The 21,086-nt window shown below is 45.2% G+C and overlaps 1 protein-coding gene across 3 annotated transcripts in view; it reads left to right on the forward strand.

Moving 5' to 3' along the window:
* The window catches only part of LOC122741570 (zinc finger protein OZF-like), a 73,504-nt gene that overhangs the window by 36,502 nt on the left and 15,916 nt on the right, over nt 1-21,086 (forward strand). Inside the window, exons 3-5 of one of the 3 annotated variants that reach the window (XM_043985196.1) lie at nt 3,042-3,168; nt 3,841-3,936; nt 7,966-10,419. In XM_043985196.1, coding sequence (XP_043841131.1) covers nt 3,042-3,168; nt 3,841-3,936; nt 7,966-9,296 — 1,554 coding nt within the window. In that variant the 3' untranslated portion in view covers nt 9,297-10,419. Of the gene's footprint in view, nt 1-3,041; nt 3,169-3,840; nt 3,937-7,965; nt 10,420-16,752; nt 16,763-21,086 lie in introns of those variants that run through there. The other 2 variants (XM_043985198.1, XM_043985197.1) reach the window with 2 other exon arrangements.

The raw sequence follows: 21,086 nt of genomic DNA on the forward strand, positions 1-21,086 counted from the left end.
GCTCCCAACTATAAGCATGCACAGAAAGCATCGGAGGGTAACCCAGGAGGCAAAGGTGAACAAACCTGTAATCTGACTGCTCAGTTTGTTAACCAGAGGAAAAGTCATTTTTGTTGGCCTTGTCTGTTTGTGAGCCCAGCCCAGGGTCAGAGCTGTGGTGTGGTGCATAAGGAGGAGAAAAAGAAGCAGGAAGGGGAACTCATGATGGTCAGCAGGGAAGTGGAGCCCGGTCAGTGGGGAACAAATGGTGAAGTGGTGCAGCCAGCTTCACAGCTGTCATTAACACCGCCATCAGCAGCACGGTACTGTCCTTGAAGTTAGTTTTGACAGCCCTTTGTTTGCCGAAACGTATTTCAATAGGGAAGTGATTCATTTTAGAATGATGGCCGTGGCAACGTCGTTGGATTTGTCGATGTTTGAGCCGAAAGAGGCCGTGCACAAGTTTTCAAAAGAAGAAATAGGAACTCTCAACAACCATGTGAAAAACTGCTCTGAGTCACCCATAAGAGACCAGATCTTAGCTCTGCCACTCCAGGGGGACCTTCAAGACCATGTAGTCTGTCCACTTCATTTCACAGATGGGGAGGAACTTGCCCACAGTCACACACAGGTAGTAAGTATTAGAGGCAGGTTTTGAACCCAGATCCTCTAACTCCAGAGCTGTGTTCTCCTCTTTCACCTCCCACCCATCAAATCGACAATGATGTTACAAGATCCTGTGAGAAAAGTTCTTCCTGCCCTTTGTCTTTGTGATCCCATTATGCACTACATAACCCCAAGGAGGTCAAAGAGAAAGAAGGGCCCACAGATACACAAGTATCCATCGACAGCATTTTGTGGTGGCAGGAAACTGGAGGAATAGAGATGGGCCATTTATTGGGAAACAGTCAAAAAAATTGTGTACAAGAATGGCAGAAAACACTGAGCCCCAGGTGCGATAAATTAGAAACAGTTGGAAGAAACAAGACAAGACTTGTATGAACTGAGGCAAAGGCAAGAGAACTCAAAGAGGCCCCTCTGTGACTGGCTCCAGGGACACAGGCCCCTCATCCAGTAGAGGCTGCCTCCACTGGTGAGCACCCCTGCTTTGTTGTTGGTTTTACCTCCTGGCTTGTCTTGTTCTGAGAGAGGACTCTCCAGTGGGGGAGTAAATGGGGAAAGCCTGAGAAACAAAAGGCACACCGTGTCATAGGGATGACTGAGCTTGACCAGAGGAGAGCGGAGGAAATGCATCTCCCTCCTTCCCTCCAGTGTGGGGGAAGTATTCTGTCAGTATGCTGGTCAGTGTTGTCAACTTGCTTTTTTTTTTGTCTTTGTAGCTGATGAATTTATATGTTACAAATAAAAGGCATCGATATAAAGAAGATAAAACGGGCAGCTAGGTGGTGCAGTAGATAAAGCACCACCCTGGAGTCAGGAGGACCTGAGTTCAAATGTGACCTCAAACGCTTGACACTTACTAGCTGTGTGATCCTGGGGAAATCACTTAACCTTCATTGCCCTGCCCCACCAAAATAATAATAAAAACAAATTTAAAAGAAGATAAAACATTTAAGAGTAAAATAACTCCTACCTAAAATTAAGCCCTTCTCTGTTTTCCACACTTCAGGAAATCCATACAAATGAGATTTTCATCAAAACCAATCTAACATGAAGTATGTCTCACTTCATAAGTCGATGTCTTAGAAGACTTTTTTAAATTAAGGAATTAACTAAAAAAAAATTCAAATTTTCATTTTTTCATTTTTTCAAACAGTCTTGGGGCAGCTAGATGGCACAGTGGTTAAAGCACCGGCCCTGGACTCAGGAGTACCTGAGTTCAAATCCGGCCTCAGACACTTGACACTTACTAGCTGTGTGACCGTGGGCAAGTCACTTAACCCCCATTGCCCCGCAAAAAACAAAAACAAAACCAAAACAAACAGTGTTATTGGGAAAGAATAAAATCCTCCTTAAAACAAAAAACCATAACTATTGGAAAAGAATGAACTAAAAGCTTTGTTTACACCAATTTACCCTTTTATGACTTAAAGTACTTTTTAACGGGGTGGGGTAGGGGGGAGGTAGTAAACTTGGATCAGAAAAAAATAACATTTTTAATTTCACTAACCTCTCACTGAAATTGAGCATCTTCTTCATTATAATTTTTTTTATCATGATTCAAAGGTCTCACAAAATAGCCAAAGGAGTCTGTGACACACAGAAGTTTAGGAAACTCTGACTTAAAGAATGTCCTTCCGGCTAATTGGAAACTCCGCTCCCTTGAGCCCTAACCATTCCAAGTCATTGAGATGTTTCTGTGCACAAGATATAGAGGGAGCAGTGAGGTGGCACAGTGGATAAAGCACCAGGCCTGGATTCAGGAGGACCTGAGTTCAAATCTGACCTCAGACACTTGACACTTACTAGCTTTGTGACCCTGGGCAAGTCACTTGACCCTCATTGCCCCCCCCCCCAAAAAAAAGAGAGAGAGGGAGTGTATGCATCTATGACAAGGAATCTTAGACTATGAAGAAAATAGAAACAGGAAGGTCCAACTCCGAGAAATAACTTTCCTGGGGGAGGCAGATGAGTTTAGACCTGGGGAAGGGACTTAGGGATCATGCGTGTGGTCTAGATCCTGTCCTCCCACTAAATTGCCCTCCTTTCTCTTCTTTGCCTGTTGAGATGTTAACCACGGTCTATTCAAGGATGGCTAATGGCCCACCTACTCAATACTCCAGCATGCTCAGACTGCTCCCTTGGCCAGAACAGTTCTGACAGTTGTACCAGGAACATCAGCACTGGATTGGCTATTGTAGCCTCGGAAGCTGTGGTTGTTTCACTTGTATAAGTCTTTTCTCTCAAGGAAAAAGTTGACTCCTCGTGGACTGTTTTTATGTTGTCCAGAATCTAGCCCAGGATTTGGTTCATACTCAGACCCCTGAAATTGTTTGGTACCTGTTGCTGAAACTGTAACGTGATGATTCTGCAGCCATGAGACTGGCTTCCAGGGCAAGGTTCCTGGGCCCTGGCAGGTGTGTGTGTGTGTGGTGTTTCAGGACTCAGTGACCTTCAAGGATGTGACTGTGGACTTCACCCGAGACGAGTGGGAGCGACTGAATACTGCTCAGAGGGATCTGTACAGGGAGGTGATGCTGGAGAACTATAGGAACCTGGTCTCTCTGGGTAAGGACAGTTTCCCCCATTGGGCTGTGTTCAATGACTGTTAGCTGTGGGGCTTCCGAAGTGCTCGCTGAGTGTCAGGACCTGATTGCTGATCCCTTTTGCTAAGCTTTTCATTTTAAAGAAATAAATAACTATATTTGGGAGAGTTCAAACTGAAGCCTTTGACACTGATGACTTCCTTTAAAAAAAAAAACTGGTTAAGATAAAACTTTAATCCATTAAAGCATGGGTTCTTAATCTTGGGAATCAGCATTTCTTCCTTCTCTTGGGTGCCAAACAACGTGCACTGTGCAGAGTTAGAAAAGGGAGGCTTCCTTTCACGTGTGGTCCTCAAGGCTGGTCCTTTCCAGTCCTCATCACCCACAATGCTTGGGGCAAATCACTCCATACCATTCTTATCATTTCATCTGAGAGAAGGACGGATGAGCTGATTGTCCTCTGAGCCTTCTAGATGCCATCCATCATGTATGAAGCACTTGCAGTCTGCTAGGCACAGGGATACAAAAGGAATTCCACAACCATTCTTTTCCATGCCCTTCAGAGATCTTTCCAACCTTCCTTGTGACTTCACTGTTTTGTCTTCTCTTCTCAAGACCCAAGAGCCGGGACGGTGCTCTGAGATGGTTATCTATCCCTGGCACAATCAAGTCCTGTTTATTTCCCCATGAACAGGACTTGCCGTTTCCAAACCTGATATAATCTTCCAGCTGGAACAAGGGAAGGAGTTGTGGAGGATGGAGAGAAAAGTCCCCAGAAGCACCCATCCAGGTGAGTGAGTAAGAACCAGGTCGACAAGCACCATCAAGGCTGTTTAGAAAGTTGTTGGCATCTCAGAGATGGTGGAAGGCAAGCTTGTCAGCCTGCAGAAGGGGAGGCTAGTTCTTGAAACCAGCTTCTTGTCACCTATAGTCTTTGCCCCTCATGCTTTGTCCAGTCTCCTGCCTGAAGCCAACCGTCCTCGGAATCACAACCTTTATCTCCTGTAACCACATTCTGAGCATTATTCCCTTCCTCCATGCCATGTTCAGTCTCTTACCTCCCTTTAAAAGAAGTGACAACCAAAGATAACCCTTTGTGTGATGGTGCTCCCCCATGTAGATACACTGTCATTCTTCCCTCTTTCCATTCACTAACAAATCCCTCAAATATCGCTCTTGCTAATTCCTTGCTACACTACTTAATCTTTGTAAACCCTGTGGTCTGGTTTAAACTTCCACCTCACCACTAAATCTGACCTCTTGAAAACCACCCCTGCAGGGCATGGTGATGTATTCCCTCTTAGTGGAAAGATAATAGGATTGATTGTCTGAATAGAGAGGTCTGAGCTTCAGTGGACTAAGGATTGAGGGTCCACACTCACTTGGGCATCAGGATGTGAACCTTGGGAGCCACCAGATTAGTTAAGGAAGGGTGAGCTGGACCTGGTTAGAAATGGACTAGGCAAGGGGCAGCTAGGTGGCACAGTGGATAGAGCACCAGCCCTGGAATCAGGAGGACCTGAGTTCAAATCCGGCCTTAGACACTTAACACTTACTAGCTGTGTGACCCTGGGCAAGTCACTTAACCCCAATTGCCTCACCAAAAAAAAAAAAAAAAAGAAAGAAAGAAATGAACTCGACAAAAGCCTCCCTGCCAGCCAGCCCTGGCACCAGGCCCTTGAGTGGCCCCTGAAAGTCATAGAGATCCAGGCTTTCAAAAATAAAAGATACCGCTTAGTCAGTGTTGACAGCCTTTTCCCAGGCCTTCCTTGCTTCAGTCTCCTTGTCAAATTGAGCAGTTGGATGCTCCTCAAAACTCTAGTCACATTTGATTATCCTCATGCCCCCTTCACCTTTTTTTCTTAACTTCTCTTTTATTCTCCCACCTACTGAATACTCTGTCCCACTAAGCTCAGTCCTCTTCCCTCAGAGCAGCTGGAGGCACAATGGGCAGAGCACTGGGCCTGGAGCCAGGAAGGCCTGAGTTCTGATTTGGCCTCAGAAACTTCCTACCTCTGTGACCCTGGGCAAGTCGCTTCCCCTCTGCTTGCCTCAGTCTCCTTGTTGTAAAATGGAGATAATAACAGCCCCAGAGATTTGGGGAGGCTCCAGTGAGATCATGTTGGTAAGAAGCCCTTAGCCCAGTGGCTGGCGCATAGTAGGCACTTGATAAATGCTTCTTTCCTTCCTGCCTGCCTCCCTCCCTCACCAAACTCATTGTTTCCTAGACCTTATCTGTGCGCTGTTCTAGCTGCATCCCTCACTGAACCACTTAGCCATCCCCTATTTCTACACGTCATCTTTCATGGCAGGTTCATCAGCTTCATTGCCATCCCTTTATTCATGTGGCCATTTCCGGTCAAGGGGCCATTTCTCTTCCCGTTTCCCAGGGACATCCGCAGGCTTTGGATGCAGGACGTGCCAGACCAGCGTACGTTCTCTCTGGTGGTTCTGCAGCCAGTGTCTGTTTGCTGGGGCGGCCACCCCACCAGGGTCCCACCTGCCACCTTCCTCCCCCACTTCCTCTGCCTGTGCCCCGACCATTAGCAGAGCACAATAATCCCTCCTGTGGCCCTTAGGAACCAGTCGGTGCGGGGAGGATGGGGCTGGTTCAGCTTCCCCAGCTCTCTCTGGCCTCTCTTGACTCTCCTGTAAAATGTCCCTCACGTTTGGTCTTATCCTCTCCTCCTCCACCCGACTCAGACCTTGCCCGTCTCTGTGACGGCCTTTCCTTTCTTGGGTCCTCCCTGAATATTACTGCCTGACTGATGTCCCCAAAGCCACATCCATTGGGCTTTTCTTCTCAAGAAATTGTCCTGACTTCCTTTTGTCGTCCCCGTCGAGCCTTCGGCCGTTGAGCCATCAGTGTCTTCCATGAACTCAGTCTACACGTGCCCCTCATTTGGCCCAAATATGCTGATGTTCAGCCTCCTTGAATCAGGCTGATCTAATCCGTGTCTTGTTGCCATCACCCTGCCCCACAGCCATTGGGCACATCCTCCCCTGGCCCCTCTGCTGGTCCGAATGGACGTCCTTGAGGTTAAATGACACTCTGCCTGAAATCAGGCTCTCCTTGATCTCCCTGCAGAGGGTGATCTCTCTTATAATTGTGTTGTCCCACTAACAATCTTGTTCTGTGTCCTTATGTCACTGATGGCAGACAGTTTGAAGTTTCCCATCTGTTACTCCTCTGTGTCCTCCCTCCCCCCAGTCCTAGCACCGTAGAGAGAAGGTTTTGTCTTGCATTTATCTTTTAGCTTGAGTGCCCTGCACACAGGTGCTCAGTGAACGTTTGATCGGTTGGATTTCATAGACACAAGCAGGGCAAAGGCTTTTTCCTCCTTCATTGGGTTGGGGGGTGGGGGGATTGTCACCTTTTTCCTTATTTCTCTGACATGCTTCTTCCTGACCATTCATTAATTTAGTAAGTTCATATTTAGTTTCCTACTAACTGCTAGCATCTAAGGATGATTCAGATCAAGTATGAAACATAGGTACTTAAAGAAGCTTCAAAAAAAAAAGGGGGGGGAAAGAAGCTTCACGTTTTATGGAAAAGAAAAGTTCTGAAGCATGTGGACGGTGAAGTGACAGCGCAAAGCAGGTTAGCTAGGAAAGACTTTTGGGAGAAAACAGCCCCTTGAGCCGGACCTCGAAGGAAGAGCAGGGCTTGGATAGGAAAGATGCTGTCAGCTAGGGCTCGTAGCATGAGCACAGCCTAGAGTTCTGGGCTGATGTGAAGAAGCAGTGGTAGCTGAAACGAAATAGGACCAAGAGGAAGGAAAGAAAGAGAGGGTTAATCAAGCACTTCCTATGTGCCAAGAATTGTGCTAAGCATCCAGGATAGATGTATAAAAAGAGGCAGTCCTTGCCCTCAGGGAGCTTATATTCTCATAGAACAGAGTGAGACCACCCATAGACAGCAATGGCCAGTGAAGGGGAGTCACAGGGACAGTAAACTGATGTAGATGACACTCAGCTGATGTACCCTTTCCCTAGTAATGGTATCACTGATTTGATTCTGCCTCCTGCTCTGGGCACAGTATAGCCAAGGGGGAGTAACCAAGAGGACAAGTTAGCCTGGGTAGATGAGGTGTGAAGATGAAGCATGTCTGGGGCCAGCTAGTCAATATAGCAGACAAGTTTGTACTTAGTCACCCATCAGATCGGAGCCCCAAGAATGAGTTAAACTCCCCTGGCACTGGGGTCGTGAATTCCAGAGGTCAAGGACCAGAGTGAGAGTGGGAGAGCTAGTGGGTTCCAGTTGTGAAGAATAAAATGCCAGCCCAGAGTATTTTGACTATATACCATCAAACTTAGAGAGCCATGGAAGACTTTTTAACAAGGGGATAACATATGAACTTTGTGTTTAGAGAAGAAAAAATCTGGCATCAATATGCCCGATGATTTAAAAAGTAGGAAGACTAGATCAGGGAGACCTGAAAGGAATCTTTCAGTGATCCAGGTATAAAGTGGTGAGGACCTGGGCTAGGGTGGTAAGAGTGGGCACCCCTTTTCCCTGTGATGCCAGATCCCCAGAATCCCTGCTTTCATACGTTATCTGTTATACTCTCCTGTGTAGGCCATCTTCATTCTCTGTTTTTACCTTTGCTGCTGTTTCAGTCTCACTTCCCCCAATTTGGGCCTCATTTCATCTCCTTCACCCCTCTTCTGCCCTGATAGCACAGCTGCATTTGAGAATTGGGAAAGCCATACTCTTGATAGACATGGTGGTCATTTCCAGTATCCCCGGCCTTCTAGAGAATTTTCCTCGCTCTGAGTTGGAAGCACAGGGGACATTTGCTTTTTCATTATGTTTCAGCCCAGAAAACTAGGCCTGAGACTAAAAGAGCAACTCCAAACAAGGAGATTTCTGAAGAAAAATCATCCCATGGAGACAAAGTGGTAAACCTTACAAGGAGTAACACTAGGGTTTCTAATCCAGTAAAATCTGCCTGCTTAAGGGATGGCAAGTTAGAGACGAAGCCAAAAAGCGAGACCCATTTGAGGGATGTGACAGTCACTCAGCAGAAGATCCCAGTTGGACAAAGAGGCCAGAAACACAAGAAAATTGTTGAGAAATTTCAGTCTAAAGTGAATTCTTACAGAAAAAAAAGATGTCCTTCTGGAGAAAAACCCCATAAATATGACTCACCCAGGAAGCGCTTCAAACAGAATTCATGCCTAAGTAGATATAAGGAGTTTTTTTCAAGAGAAAAGCCTTACACATGCTTTGAATGTGGGAGAAGCTTTAGCAGTAATACACATTTGGAAAACCATTGGAGAACTCACTCTGGGGAGAAGCCATATAAATGTAGTGAATGTGGAAAAGCCTTTAGTTATGCTTCATCCCTTACAAAACACCATAGAATTCATACAGGAGAGAAGCCCTATATATGTAAAGAATGTGGTAAAGCTTTCAGTGAGAGCTCAAACCTCATTCAACATCGGAAAATTCATACTGGAGAAAAACTCTATAAATGTAAAGAATGTGGGAAAGCCTTCAACAAGAATTCGTCCCTTACCCAGCATCTCAGAATCCATACAGGAGAGAAGCCCTACAACTGTAAGGAATGTGGGAAAGCCTTCAGCGAGTACTCAAACCTGATTCAACATCAGAAAATCCATACTGGAGAAAAGCTCCATAAGTGTAATGATTGTGGTAAAGCCTTCAACAAAAATTCAGCCCTTACTCAGCATGTCAGAATTCATACAGGAGAGAAGCCCTACAAATGTAAGGAATGTGGAAAAGCTTTTAGTGAAAACTCATCCCTCACTCAACATCTGAGAATTCATACTGGTGAAAAACCTTATGAGTGTAAGGAGTGTGGGAAAGCCTTCAACCGGAGCTCGTCTCTTAATAAGCATCAGAAAAACCATTCTGGAAAGAAGCCCTATAAATGTAAAGAATGTGGAAAAGCTTTTGGCCAGAGTACCCATCTTGCTCGACATCAGAGAACTCATACTGGAGAAAAACCTTATGAATGTGAAAAATGTGGGAAAGCCTTCAGCCAGGGGACACATCTTACTAAACATCAGTTCATTCACACTGGAGAGAAACCTTACGAATGTAACGAATGTGGAAAAGCCTTCAGTGAGAACTCATACCTTATTAAACACCAGAAAATTCATGAGGAGTATAAACCATGTTGATTTGATGAATATGGAAAAACCTTTAGTCTTTAGATGTAGCTCTTCCCTCATCAGATAGAGGCTAAGCACTAGAGAGTAACGAATGTAGCATCAGTTACATTTATCACTTCATACCTTCAGACGTGAAGCCTAATTGTAACGACCGGCCGTGATCCAAGAGGAGAGATGAGAAATGTGCCTCTTCCTTGGAGCAGTGGGAGAACACGGGTATGGCGTGTTACACACGCTGTCAGACAAGGCCACTGGGCTGCCCGGTTTTGTTACAAAGGCAGGATTACTGGGTGGGTAGAGGCCACATCACGAAATGATTGTTGTCAAAAGAAAAGGCCTCGGTAAGACGCCAGTGATGGAAAAATAGTGAAGTCACAGTTTGTCACCAACTTTGCCATGTGTGGTGGTTAAGAAGAAGCTTCCAGGCATGATGGTGATTTCATGATGCAGGGAAGCGAGAAGCTTTTTTCTCCCTCCCTTCTACAAAACCAGGGGATGGTAGTATAACAGAAGCCCAAGCTGGGAGTCCTCTGGTTAGAGATCTGCAAAAGCCACCCTAAGGCTTTAAGGGGTGGGGCTCAAAAGAGTAACTCAAGTCACTCCACACACACACACACACACACACACACACACACACACACACACACACACTCCGCCTAAAGTGATGGATACCGTAATTAGGTGAGAAGTCTCAAATGATCAGAAAAAGTCCCTGATCCACTGGAGGAATGTTCACATTAGCTGAAGAGACTTGGTTCTCTTTCTTGGAATCCTCTATGAACTATCAAACTGGTTTGGGCCTAAGAGTGATTTGGAATCAAGCAAACATCTGGCAAGGGAAAGGAAAGGAATTGCTTCGCAAGAAAGAATGCCTCGGGCAGAAGAGGACCTCCTTGAAGGCTCCACAGGATTCTGGACTGCCCATCTTGCATCATTCCCCAGGACAGCAGCAGGTGCTGATGGGTTCTGTGTTGGAAGTTGAAATGAGAAGGCAGATTCCTGCAGAAGGTGGATTATTCTAGGAAGGGAGGGACAAGAGATTGAGTTAAGAGTTCACCTTCTGTCACAGGTGCTCTCCAAGCTTGAGCCCTTTCTTCTGGACTCTGTGTACTCAGGGAACAGTGTGTCATAGTTTGGGGGGGGGATATAAACTGTTCTTACTGTAACATCTTAGTAAATACTCCTTTCAAAAAATTCCTTAAAACTGGCTGACTGATTCATAATCTGTCCATAATCCCACCACTGGAGAATTTGTGAGCTATAGCATTAGAAAGATGTGCTCCCAAAAAGTTCCTCAGGGCTACCCCCAGAATCCTGAAGAGATTTAGTGGCCACACTCTGGGGACTTGGACTCGTCATCACATCTGGGAGTTGTGATAGTTGGCTTAAAGTCTATGCTACAATGAAAAGAACAAAAGTTGGGGCAGCTAGGTGGTGCAGTGGATAGAGTACCAGCCCTGGAGTCAGGAGGACCTGAGTTCAAATCCAGCCTCAGACACTTAACACTTACTAGCTGTGTGACCCTGGGCAAGTCACTTAACCCCAGTTGCCTCACCAAAAAAAAGAAAAGAAAAGAACAGAAGTCGAGTTGAGGAAAACAGTGAAACTTGAACATCTGAGGTAAAAGAATAGAAGAAATAAACAAAAGCTCAGGCATTTCCCCATCACTAAAGCATATGCTCTTTCTAGCCTATTTCCCAGTCACTTTGCATGGCTTTTGTTTAATAAAAGTAATTCTACGTCACTGAACTTGATTCTCAAGCCCCCAGAGGTCTTCCATTTTCCTACACTCGGCCTCCCCAGACATGTCTGGACTGGTTGCGATGCTCTCCGCCTCCCAATGACACTGTCTATTCGTTCTCCATCACTTATTAAACATTTCTTATGTGCCAGGCACGGCGTAATAATATCCTAACTTCTGGACAGGCAGCTTTGTGGAGTGACTGGAGTCAGAGGAGCTGACACATACTGACTCCCGCCCTCTCAGTGTCCCAGAGGACTCTCTGAAGACATATCTTTTGGAGTTCTCTTTCTGAACTACATCACAGGTCCAAACCCCTCCCGCCCCCCCCCCCAAGAAGATTACCACTAACAATAAAACACATTTACAGGTTAGAGTTATAATAAAAACACGCGACTGACTCCAGGGGCAGTGTGTGCTATAGCCCTGATTCCTACTCCTTGCCTTTAAAAGTGTGTATCCACCCCGCGATTTACCATCTATTTGAATGCCCAGACACACACCTGAAATGTGACCACATTCTGTATGCTTCTTTGCCGAGTGCATCTCCACCTGCAACCATTTCCCCAGGAGTGAGGATGTGGCCAAAGTGTTCTGTGTATGGAAGGCAACAAGCCTCTGTCTTCTCTCCTGCTCCTCTCTGCAGAGATGATGCCGATCCTGGCATTCCCACCACAGCTGTAGCCACTGTCTAAGACAAGGCCCAGGCTATTTCTGCCCCTTCTGTGTGTCTTTCCTTACACTCTCCTCTGCCCCCTGGAACCCACATGACAAAAGAATATGGAAAGGGGTCTCTGAGGAATCCTGGAAAGATGATGAGATGATCCTGGGGGATCAGGTCTCCCCAAATAACACAAGTTTAAAAATCAACAATAAGTGCAAGAATTCTGCACAAAGGAATTCTTTAAAAATGACCAAAGACGCCCCTCCCTACCGCCCACCCAAAGATGCTTTTTGACTCTTGCCACTGCTCTGATCTCGGGCACTCTAGTCTGGATGGTAACTTTGGTCACCGCTGTCAGAACTGTCACCCCCGTAGCCTTCAGCACACATCACAATTTCCATCTTTTGCCCTCAGCTTTTGAAGCTGTTAGTTTTGGCGGGGACCAGATTTCCTGGGGGGGCCTAAGTTCATGCATTAGAAAGCCCTGAAAGTACTCCCAAGAATGAGGGAGGGAAAGGGGCAACAGTGGATGAATACAGAGCCTGGGGGATAAGAAAGTGAAGGAAGAAGGTGATTAGATATGCACCACTGATTAAAAAGTAATATGGCATGGAAGGAAATGGGCACCCATTAAAAGAAGGGGAAGAGAAGCAACTACAAAGATGTCCCAGGACATGCCTCTCAGCACTGTACGGGGAGACCTCTCCCAAATCTTTTCACGACCAGGCTTCAGGGGCACTGAAGAAAGCTAGGTGCAGAAAGGACCATTGAGCCTAGAAGAATGGGACCAGTGAAAGTGGCCACCTGTAGCCTCCCTGCAATGGTGGCCCAACTGGCCACCCTCACTCTCTAAGGGAAATAGACTTTATCCAATGTGGGGGCCAAAGGAGGGGCCTTCTGAAGGGAAACGATTGGCAGGAAGCTCATTTTTCAGCAAGGGAGCCACAGAAAAATCAGTCAGGTATTGATGAAGAATAACAGTGACTGAGGAAGGGAAACTAGTAAATATTGAAAGGAAAGATCCACCCCAGTGGGTAGGTACTTCTCAACAAAGTAAACAAGTCAAAATCTGTGGGGGATGAAGCTAGCCTACACATTCCTGAAGGCCTCCCTGAAATGATTCTGAGGGGCAGCTAGGTGGCGACATAGTGGATAAAGCACCAGCCCTGGATTCAGGAGAATCTGAGTTCAAATCCAGCCTTAGACACTTGACACTTACTAGCTCCGTGACCCTGGGCAAGTCACTTAACCCTCATTGCCCTGCAAAAAAAAAGAAAAAAAGAAAATTGGGGGCAGCTAGATGGTACAGTGGATAAAGCACTGGCCTTGGATTCAGGAAAACCTGAGTTCAAATCCGGCCTCAGGCACTTGGCACTTAACTAGCTGTGTGACCCTGGGCAAGTCACTTAGCCCTCATTGCCTTGCCCAAAAATAAAATTTTTAAAAAAAGAAAGAGAAAAAAAATTAATGGTTCCGAGAATGTCCAGAACAGTTCAGATAAGCAACCAGAGCTTATTAAGAGAAGATATTAAGATATTTTAGAAGGACAAAAATTAGAGCTTATGGGGCAGCTAGGTGGCGCAGTGGATAAAGCACTGGCCCTAGAGTCAGGAGGACCTGAGTTCAAATCTGGCTTCAGACACTTCACACTTACTAGCTGTGTGACCCTGGGCAAGTCACTTAACCCCAATTGCCTCACTAAAAAAAAAAAAATTAGAGCTTATGTAAAGAATCAGGAAATCAAATGAGATTAGAGAGTTTTGAACAAAAGACAGATACCATGTCATTAGAGTCTCTTAAGAAAAGGAATAGGAATGAAAAAAAATCTAGAAATGATGAAAAATTATGAAATACCTTTTGAAAAGACAAGATTGAAAGAACATAAATATTCAATAGAATACAGAGAACCCCTGAATCTGAGAGTGGTGAAGAGCTCAGCCACTGGTCAAGAAATCCCCACTATAGCATACCCAGGCTTGCATGATGCCCTCTCAGGAGATGGACCCCAACACAACCCATTCCCCTTTGGGATACATCTAATTATTAGGCAGTTTTTCCTAACATCAAACCTAAATTGGCCATTTTCCATCTTCCATCTATTGATCTGAGAAGTAAAGACTTCAAAGAAAAATCAGGTGGCGAGTAGATGGGAAAAGGGATACTTCAGAACATAAACCTTCACCAATGAATTGTTTTTGCTTGTTTTTGTTTGTTTGTTTGTTTTTTTCAGGGCAATGAGGGTTAAGTGACTTGCCCAGGGTCACACAGCTAGTAAGTGTCAAGTGTCCTGAGGCTGGATTTGAACTTAGGTCCTCCTGAACCCAGGGCTGGTGCTTTATCCACTGCACTTAGCTGCCGCTTCACCAGTAAATTAACAATGATGTTGGTAGCATGATACCAAGAAATGCCTCTTGCACGGACTGGAGAGAGAGATTGAAATAGGAGGGCCCAGGTAATGATTGCTCTGGTCAAAGGGGGAACAGCTCATAAAAGGCTTTATTTCTTTCTCCCCTTTCCTGCCTGTGGGGTACTGTGAGAATAGTGATAGAAAACAGAAACAGAATGCAGCAAGAAGTGGGAATTGGGTGTAACTAGGAGAACACATGGAGAGCAGCTACGTGCCTTAGGAGCTGTGGAGAGATAAGACTGTGAAACTTGGGGGGGGGGGGTTGCGGATTGTGGACAGTTCAGAAGACCCTATCCTGTCAGGTGGACTAGTATATCTCACTACTGATGCCCACTGGTGTGGAAGAGATGGGTGCTTGGGTACGAAGCAAGTCGTGTCTTAAGAAGGCCGAACAGCAAGCAGTTCATAGGTTCAAAAGGATGGTAGCATGATGGATAAAAGACAAGGTCATTCTCCTTAGGGTGAGGGTTATCTGCTTCCCACTGCCTCCTGCTGCCCCAGTTAATTCATTTTTCTGAGAAGAGAGTCTGGGAATCCTGGACGGGGGTTAAAAAATGAGGAAGGGGGCAAGAGGAAAATGCTGCTTGGAAAGAGCCATCACAGACTAAGATCACTGAGAAATAGAAGTGTGGAGCTCGGCTTCCCTGTCAGTCAGTCTAGTGGTTAGGAGCAACACTTGATCAGCTGAGCCAGATTAAGATGTAAGGGGGGGGCAGCTAGGTGGCGCAGTGGATAGAGCATCGGCCCTGGAGTCAGGAGGACCTGAGTTCAAATCCAGCCTCAGACACTTAACACTTACTAGCTGTGTGACCCTGGGCAAGTCACTTAACCCCAACTGCCTCACCAAAAAAAAAAAAAAAAAGATGTAACTGGGAGATATTGAATAAAATAGAGATGACATTACATGCAGGGATCCTTGTGTGTATGGATTAGTCTGTGTCATTCCCCCCAATTAATATTTGAGTTCAACACTTCTTTATTATGTAATTAGATTGCCAGATAGCACTTAAAGGAATAATAGACAAATGTACAAAGGCAGATAGAATAAACAAATCCCGTATGGACCATAACACAGAATTAGTCTTAAAGGAAATATGTACAAAAGATAACAGAACTAAACAGAAACTGAGTAATAACATAGAAACAGTAAACCACTAGCCAACCTGACCAGGAAAAACAGGAAAATTAAATTACCAAAATAAAAAATAAACAAGGTGAATTCACAAGAGATAAACAAAAAATGAATAGAAGCTATACAGGTATATGTCCAAATGCTGAGATTTGCTAGGAAGATGATAAATTGTATGTATGTATGTGTATAGACATACATATACAACACATATAATATTCACACATTTATAAAGAGATGATAAATTGTGTGTATATGTGTGTGTGTGTGTATATGTATATTTCCCATTCCTGGAATGGGGGACAGCCGTTGAAATGGGAGGTGGGCTATCATGTCTAAGGAATGAGCCCAAGACTGTTTCTGGGCTCTCAAGGGGAGCCCAGTGTATAGACTGGACAGACTTTAAAAACTAAGCATTAGCTATAGAGTGTCTTGGACACCCGAGGCCTCTTTTTCCTTTTCAGTTTTTTGGATACTTGACCCCTTTCCATGTGCTTTACAATCCATTGAACACCGGACGTCTTCCTGTCCCTCGCACACGATCCTCCATCTCTTGACTCTGCATTTTCAGTGACTGTGCCTCACACCTCATGCCCCACGCCTGTAAGGTTCTCTCTTCTTGTCTCTACCCCTTCGCTTCCCTGAAGACTCAGCTGAAAGTCCACCCTCTGCAGGAGGCCTTTCCTGGGCCTGCTCTCCCTCTGTCTTCCCCACCCCCACCCCCGCCATGACCTTCTCTCTACTCTTGGTATATCTTGCATGCTTATGAATGTGAACTCCTTGAAGAAGGCATTATATGTTTTTCCTTTTCTTTATGTCTCCAGAGCTTAGCCCAGGGCCTGGAACATAGTCAGCATTTAACAGATGTTTCTTGATTGACTGGAAAACAATCATTTGGTATTTGATTTGACAAGTACTACTGGGGAAACTGAAATGCATTTGGTAGAGATTAGAATTAGACCAATCTCTTATACCATATTACGTAATAAACTCAGAATGATTAGAGAACTTGAATATAAAATGTCACAAGAAAATAGAATGGGGGCAGCTAGGTGGCACAGTGGATAAAGCACCGGCCTTGAATTCAGGAATACCTGAGTTCAAATCTGGCCTCAGACACTTGACACTTACTAGCTGTGTGACCCTGGGCAAGTCACTTAACCCTCATTGCCCTGCAAAACAAAAAAACAAAAAACAAGAAAATAGAATGACATTCAGTACTTTCCACAGTTAGGGGTAGGAGGGAGAATTCTCAGCCACACAAGGGTTAGAAGCAATGATAAAAGAGAAATAGAAACTTTTATGTAAGCAAAATTTAAAAGCTCTTATGAGGATAAAATCAAAACAAGTCAAATGACCGAATCAGAAAATATTTACATCAAATATCACCAATAAATGTCTGATATCCAAAATATATGGGGAATTTCTGTAAATATAGAAGACCTGGAGCCATTCTCAAAAAATAATCAGTCAAGGAATTTTCTAAAGAAAATTTGTGGAAAAAATGTTCCAAATCATTAATAGATAAATGCCAATAAAAACTGCTGAGATTTCACCTCACTCCATGAAAAATGGCAGAAATGAAAAATGATAGAAATGGTTCATGTTGGAGGAGCTGCAGGAAGAAAGACTTCCAGGACCACCGTTTGTTGGCAGAGCTGTGACGTGTTCCTGCTGTTTTCAATTTAATTTGCACGTGTACAGGACAGACGCAGCAACCGTCCCTTACCCTTTTACCCCGAAATCCCACTCCTAGGAATACATCATATAGACATCAAAGACAGAAACAGAGGTCCCTCTTTGTGGCAGCAAAAATAAGCTAAAACCAAAGAAGGTGCCCATCCTTTAGGGAAAGACTGAAAAAACTATGGTCTGTTAACCTAATGGAAGGTTATTGCGCAGTAAGACAGAGCGATTCAGAGAAACACTGTTGTAGAGCACAGTCAGCAGAACCATTCAGGAAGCATGTGTAAGCACCTATTGTGTGCCAAGCACTGTGCCCAGCACTTCGGATTCAAAGGATAAAGCAGCCTCCGCCTTCTGGAGCTTGAAGTAGACTTTGGGAAAATCCACAAAAACAGGCACCTGAATTAGGCAGGACCAAGAAAGGCTTTCTGGAGAAGGCAGGTTTTATCCAGGCGTCAGAGATGAGGAGGGAGAGCGTTCTATTCCTGAAGCACAGCCTGGGAAGATGCTTGGAGTCACAAGACTGGGGGGGGGGGTCTTTTTCCAGGAACAGCAGGGACTGTCACTGGGTCCAAAAGTGCAAGGAGGGATGTGAGAAGATTGGCAAGAGGAGGAGAGGCGGGTTACTGGCGGCTTTGAATGCCAGAGGATTTTGTATTTGCTCTTCAAGGGGTTAGGGAGCCAGTGGTACTGATTGAGTTGAGGGGTGAGGCAGCGACATGGTGAGACCTGCACTTTAGGAAAATCGTTTTGATAGATGAGTGGAGCATGGACCGGAGTGAGTTGAGACTTGTGGCAGGTAGACTAACCAGCAGGCTATTGCAGTGGTCCAGGATTGGGGTGATGGAGGCCTGCATTAGGGGAGTGGCAATGTTAGAAAAGATGACATGTGTACATGCAAGAGATGTGAAGAAGGTGACATTGATGGGCCTTGACAACAGATGGGGCAGGGAGAGGAATAGTGAGAAGTCAACACCTAGGCTTCAACACTAGGTAACAGTAGTCATGCTCAGTAGTAATGGGGATGTTTGGAAGGGGGATTTGGGGCGAGGGAGTAACGAGTTCATTTTGGACATGTTAAATTTAAGATGTCCACAAGTCATCCAGTTTGAGATGTCTCCTAGGCAGGTGGAAGCCAGCAGAGAGGTTAGGGCTAAACAAGTAGGTCTGACAATCATCAGTTGAATATCCATGGATCACTGAGAATACTTAACACAGAAATTACCTCCTGGGTTTTACATTTAGACGTTTCTCTAAGGCCTCATTTCCTAACACAACCTAAAACCCAAATAGAGGAAAAAATTGGTTCGAACACAAGTTCACAGACTGTAAATAATGGAAACAGTTTACCCCTCTGAGAAACCATAGGCTCGTCCTTCCCTTTGGGTTATATAATCATGGAGGTGGAAGGGAGCTTAGAGGTGATCGAGTTAAACCCCCTCATTTTACAGATCAGGAAACTGAGGAACAGATGGTGGAGTCACTCGTGTGTGCAGTCATTCTCTGGCTTCAGATCTGGGACTCTCCCCTTCTCCCCTGCCTTCCTCCTAGTTAATGCGATAAGCCTTTCATTATCATTTCCATCAGGTGAACGCTTGGGTCTTTGACATTCATAAATCAAATTCTGAGAACAGATTTCGTCCTTGTCAGGGTTACGAGTGGCTGGAGAATGTTCTGCTCAACATGCCTGTAAAGGCCTTGGGATTCAGTGTACATTCACTATTAATGCTGATAGACTCTTTGTGAAAACTGGAATGGGGGGAGGGGGCACAAGGAGGTGGAGACAAATGACAGAATCCTCAGCAACTCCCCTCGTCTGAGTGAGTGAGGGTGAGAATCCATGAGTGGGCCCAAGTTCTCTCTCCCTTCAATTTGGCTGAGCGTGGCCATTGTGGTCTTGTCCACAAGCTGGTTTGAAGAGCTCAGGTAAAATGAATGGGTCTGTGAAGAACTGAGCCTTAATGACATTTAAGAAGAGACTCCCCACTCCAAAACTGTAGTATTAAGGATTCAGCACCCCCTGAGGTATTTAATTCTGATCAGTCCTGGGCTTGAGATGATTTTTTAAAAAAAGACTGGGTGTCCCTAATCACTCAGGCTATAAATTTCTTAAGTAACCTGGTGGCCTCCATTCCTGGGCCTTCACTGTATTAATGCTGAGCAATGTGGACACTTGGTCGTCATTGCCCTTTGCACATCAGAACTCTGACCTCAAGACTTTGTTCATCCTCTAAGCCATGTTCCCTGTTCCTAGTTCTCGATTGTGTGATACTCAATTCTGAGGTTAGAATTCCTGCCTCAGGGAAGTGACAGATCAAAGGAGACGGCTCACAATTGAGGGCTCCTTGCTTTGGCTTCCCTGTGAGCCAGTACAGCCTATACCTTCTCCCAAGATAAAGACAGATCATTTTAATTGTAAAGAAAATTGACATCCAGTGAGCAGACCAGAATTATTAAAGAGGGTGGGGATAAAGGGGATGAGAAGAAACTAGATCTGGGAATATTCCGCAGCATCTCTTGAGAGATCCTGACTTTACCGGATCCACTCCCTAAGTTATCCATCTGCAAACAAGCTGGCGTCCTCCAACAGAGTTGACTGGTCTGTCATAATTCTGTTTTTGCAGCTTGTGAATTTATGTAGAATAGACAGAGATCCTGCAATGTATACACAGTCCAATGAGCCAATAGTCACAAAACTATAAGTAGGAAGCCTTGTGATTAGCAGCGATTGGAGTGTTGTGCAGGACTGATAGAAGACATCTGAGATGGGCAAGAATGGAAAGAAAGGAGCATTTGACCCTTTCAGTCCTTGAGAAGGGAGAGCCCATTTATGATTGAATGACTGCCATTTTAGGGGCCACTAGGTGGCGCAGTGGATAAAGCACCGGCCCTGGATTCAGGAGTACCTGAGTTCAAATCCAGCCTCAGACACTTGACATACTAGCTGTATGACCCTGAGCAAGTCACTTAACCCTCATTGCCCCGCAAAAATAAATAAACAGATAGATAAATCACTAAATGAAAGAGGGAATGACTGCCATTTTATAAAAGGCATGTAATGGGTGTAAGAGATGGCCCCTGTCTTTTATTGTTTACTTCCAGGCCAACTTTGGTTTGTCCATGGTCTGACACAGGTAGAGTTGCCTTTCTTCCTCCCCCCCTTTTTTTTTTTGAGGCAACTGGAAAGTCAGTCTAGAGGGTCAACAGTGACATGAAGTCTCGCTGAGAGGCAGCCTTCCGGCTGGAGTGGCAGAAAAAAAAAAAGAATAAAGAAAAAAGTGACTGGTGATGGGAGGGGGGAAAAAAGAGGAAAAGAAAACATGAACTGCACAGAGACCCAAAGTGGCTATGGGACCCCCTCACCACTGCCTCTCCAGGTCCTGAGAAAAATGAGCAAATGTCTACATGAGACAGAGGGGCTTTAAACAGTCCCATAGTGGCCTTCCCTACCTCCCTGCTGTGACCGAAGCTGGTTGGGTCTCTCATTGTGTTAAAGATGCAGGGGGAAACTCAAGAGCAACCCCCCTGCCTCTGGTCCCTTCAAGAGTGGGGTGTGATAACCTTGGGAAATGGGTGGTGACAGTGTTTCCTGCTTCATTTAATTCCCCATGATCAACGCTGAATTCCAAATTTAAAGTACATGTCCATTCTTTGCTGTCTCATCACCTGTGTTTCATTCTGGCTTGGGCAGAGAGTCCTTGGAATTAAGCACTTCTGAGCTATGCATTGTACCTCATGTTTACCCCGAGTGCCATGGAATCGGGAGTGGTCGATAGGTGTACCTAACTCCAAATGCACGTGGCCTTTGATCTCTGCTCCTTCAGGAAAGTGCCTAGACCCTGAGATAGAGTTGAGAGATTCCCCCAAATCCACAATCTTGATTCTGTAACTCAGAATCAAATCAATGGCACTCCCCTGTACCCTGGAGGAGAAAAGCATCACATGAGGGGAAGTAGATAATGTGGATCTTTGTTCAAAATACCCAAACTTCAAGGTTTACTTCAGAGGCAGAAAAGACAGAGGTCTACAGGCTGGATCTGTGCCAGATGGAGAATGAACACTGATATTGTGGTTTAACAGAGAAAGTCTGGCAACTCCCGGCCTGAAGTGGGGGAGGGGATCTCAGGAAATAGATGCCGATCATCTGAGTTATCTGTTCTCACAGAGTGAAC

The sequence above is a fragment of the Dromiciops gliroides genome, chromosome 2 (genome assembly GCF_019393635.1).
Source record: "Dromiciops gliroides isolate mDroGli1 chromosome 2, mDroGli1.pri, whole genome shotgun sequence".
In the NCBI taxonomy this organism is placed as follows: domain Eukaryota; kingdom Metazoa; phylum Chordata; class Mammalia; order Microbiotheria; family Microbiotheriidae; genus Dromiciops; species Dromiciops gliroides.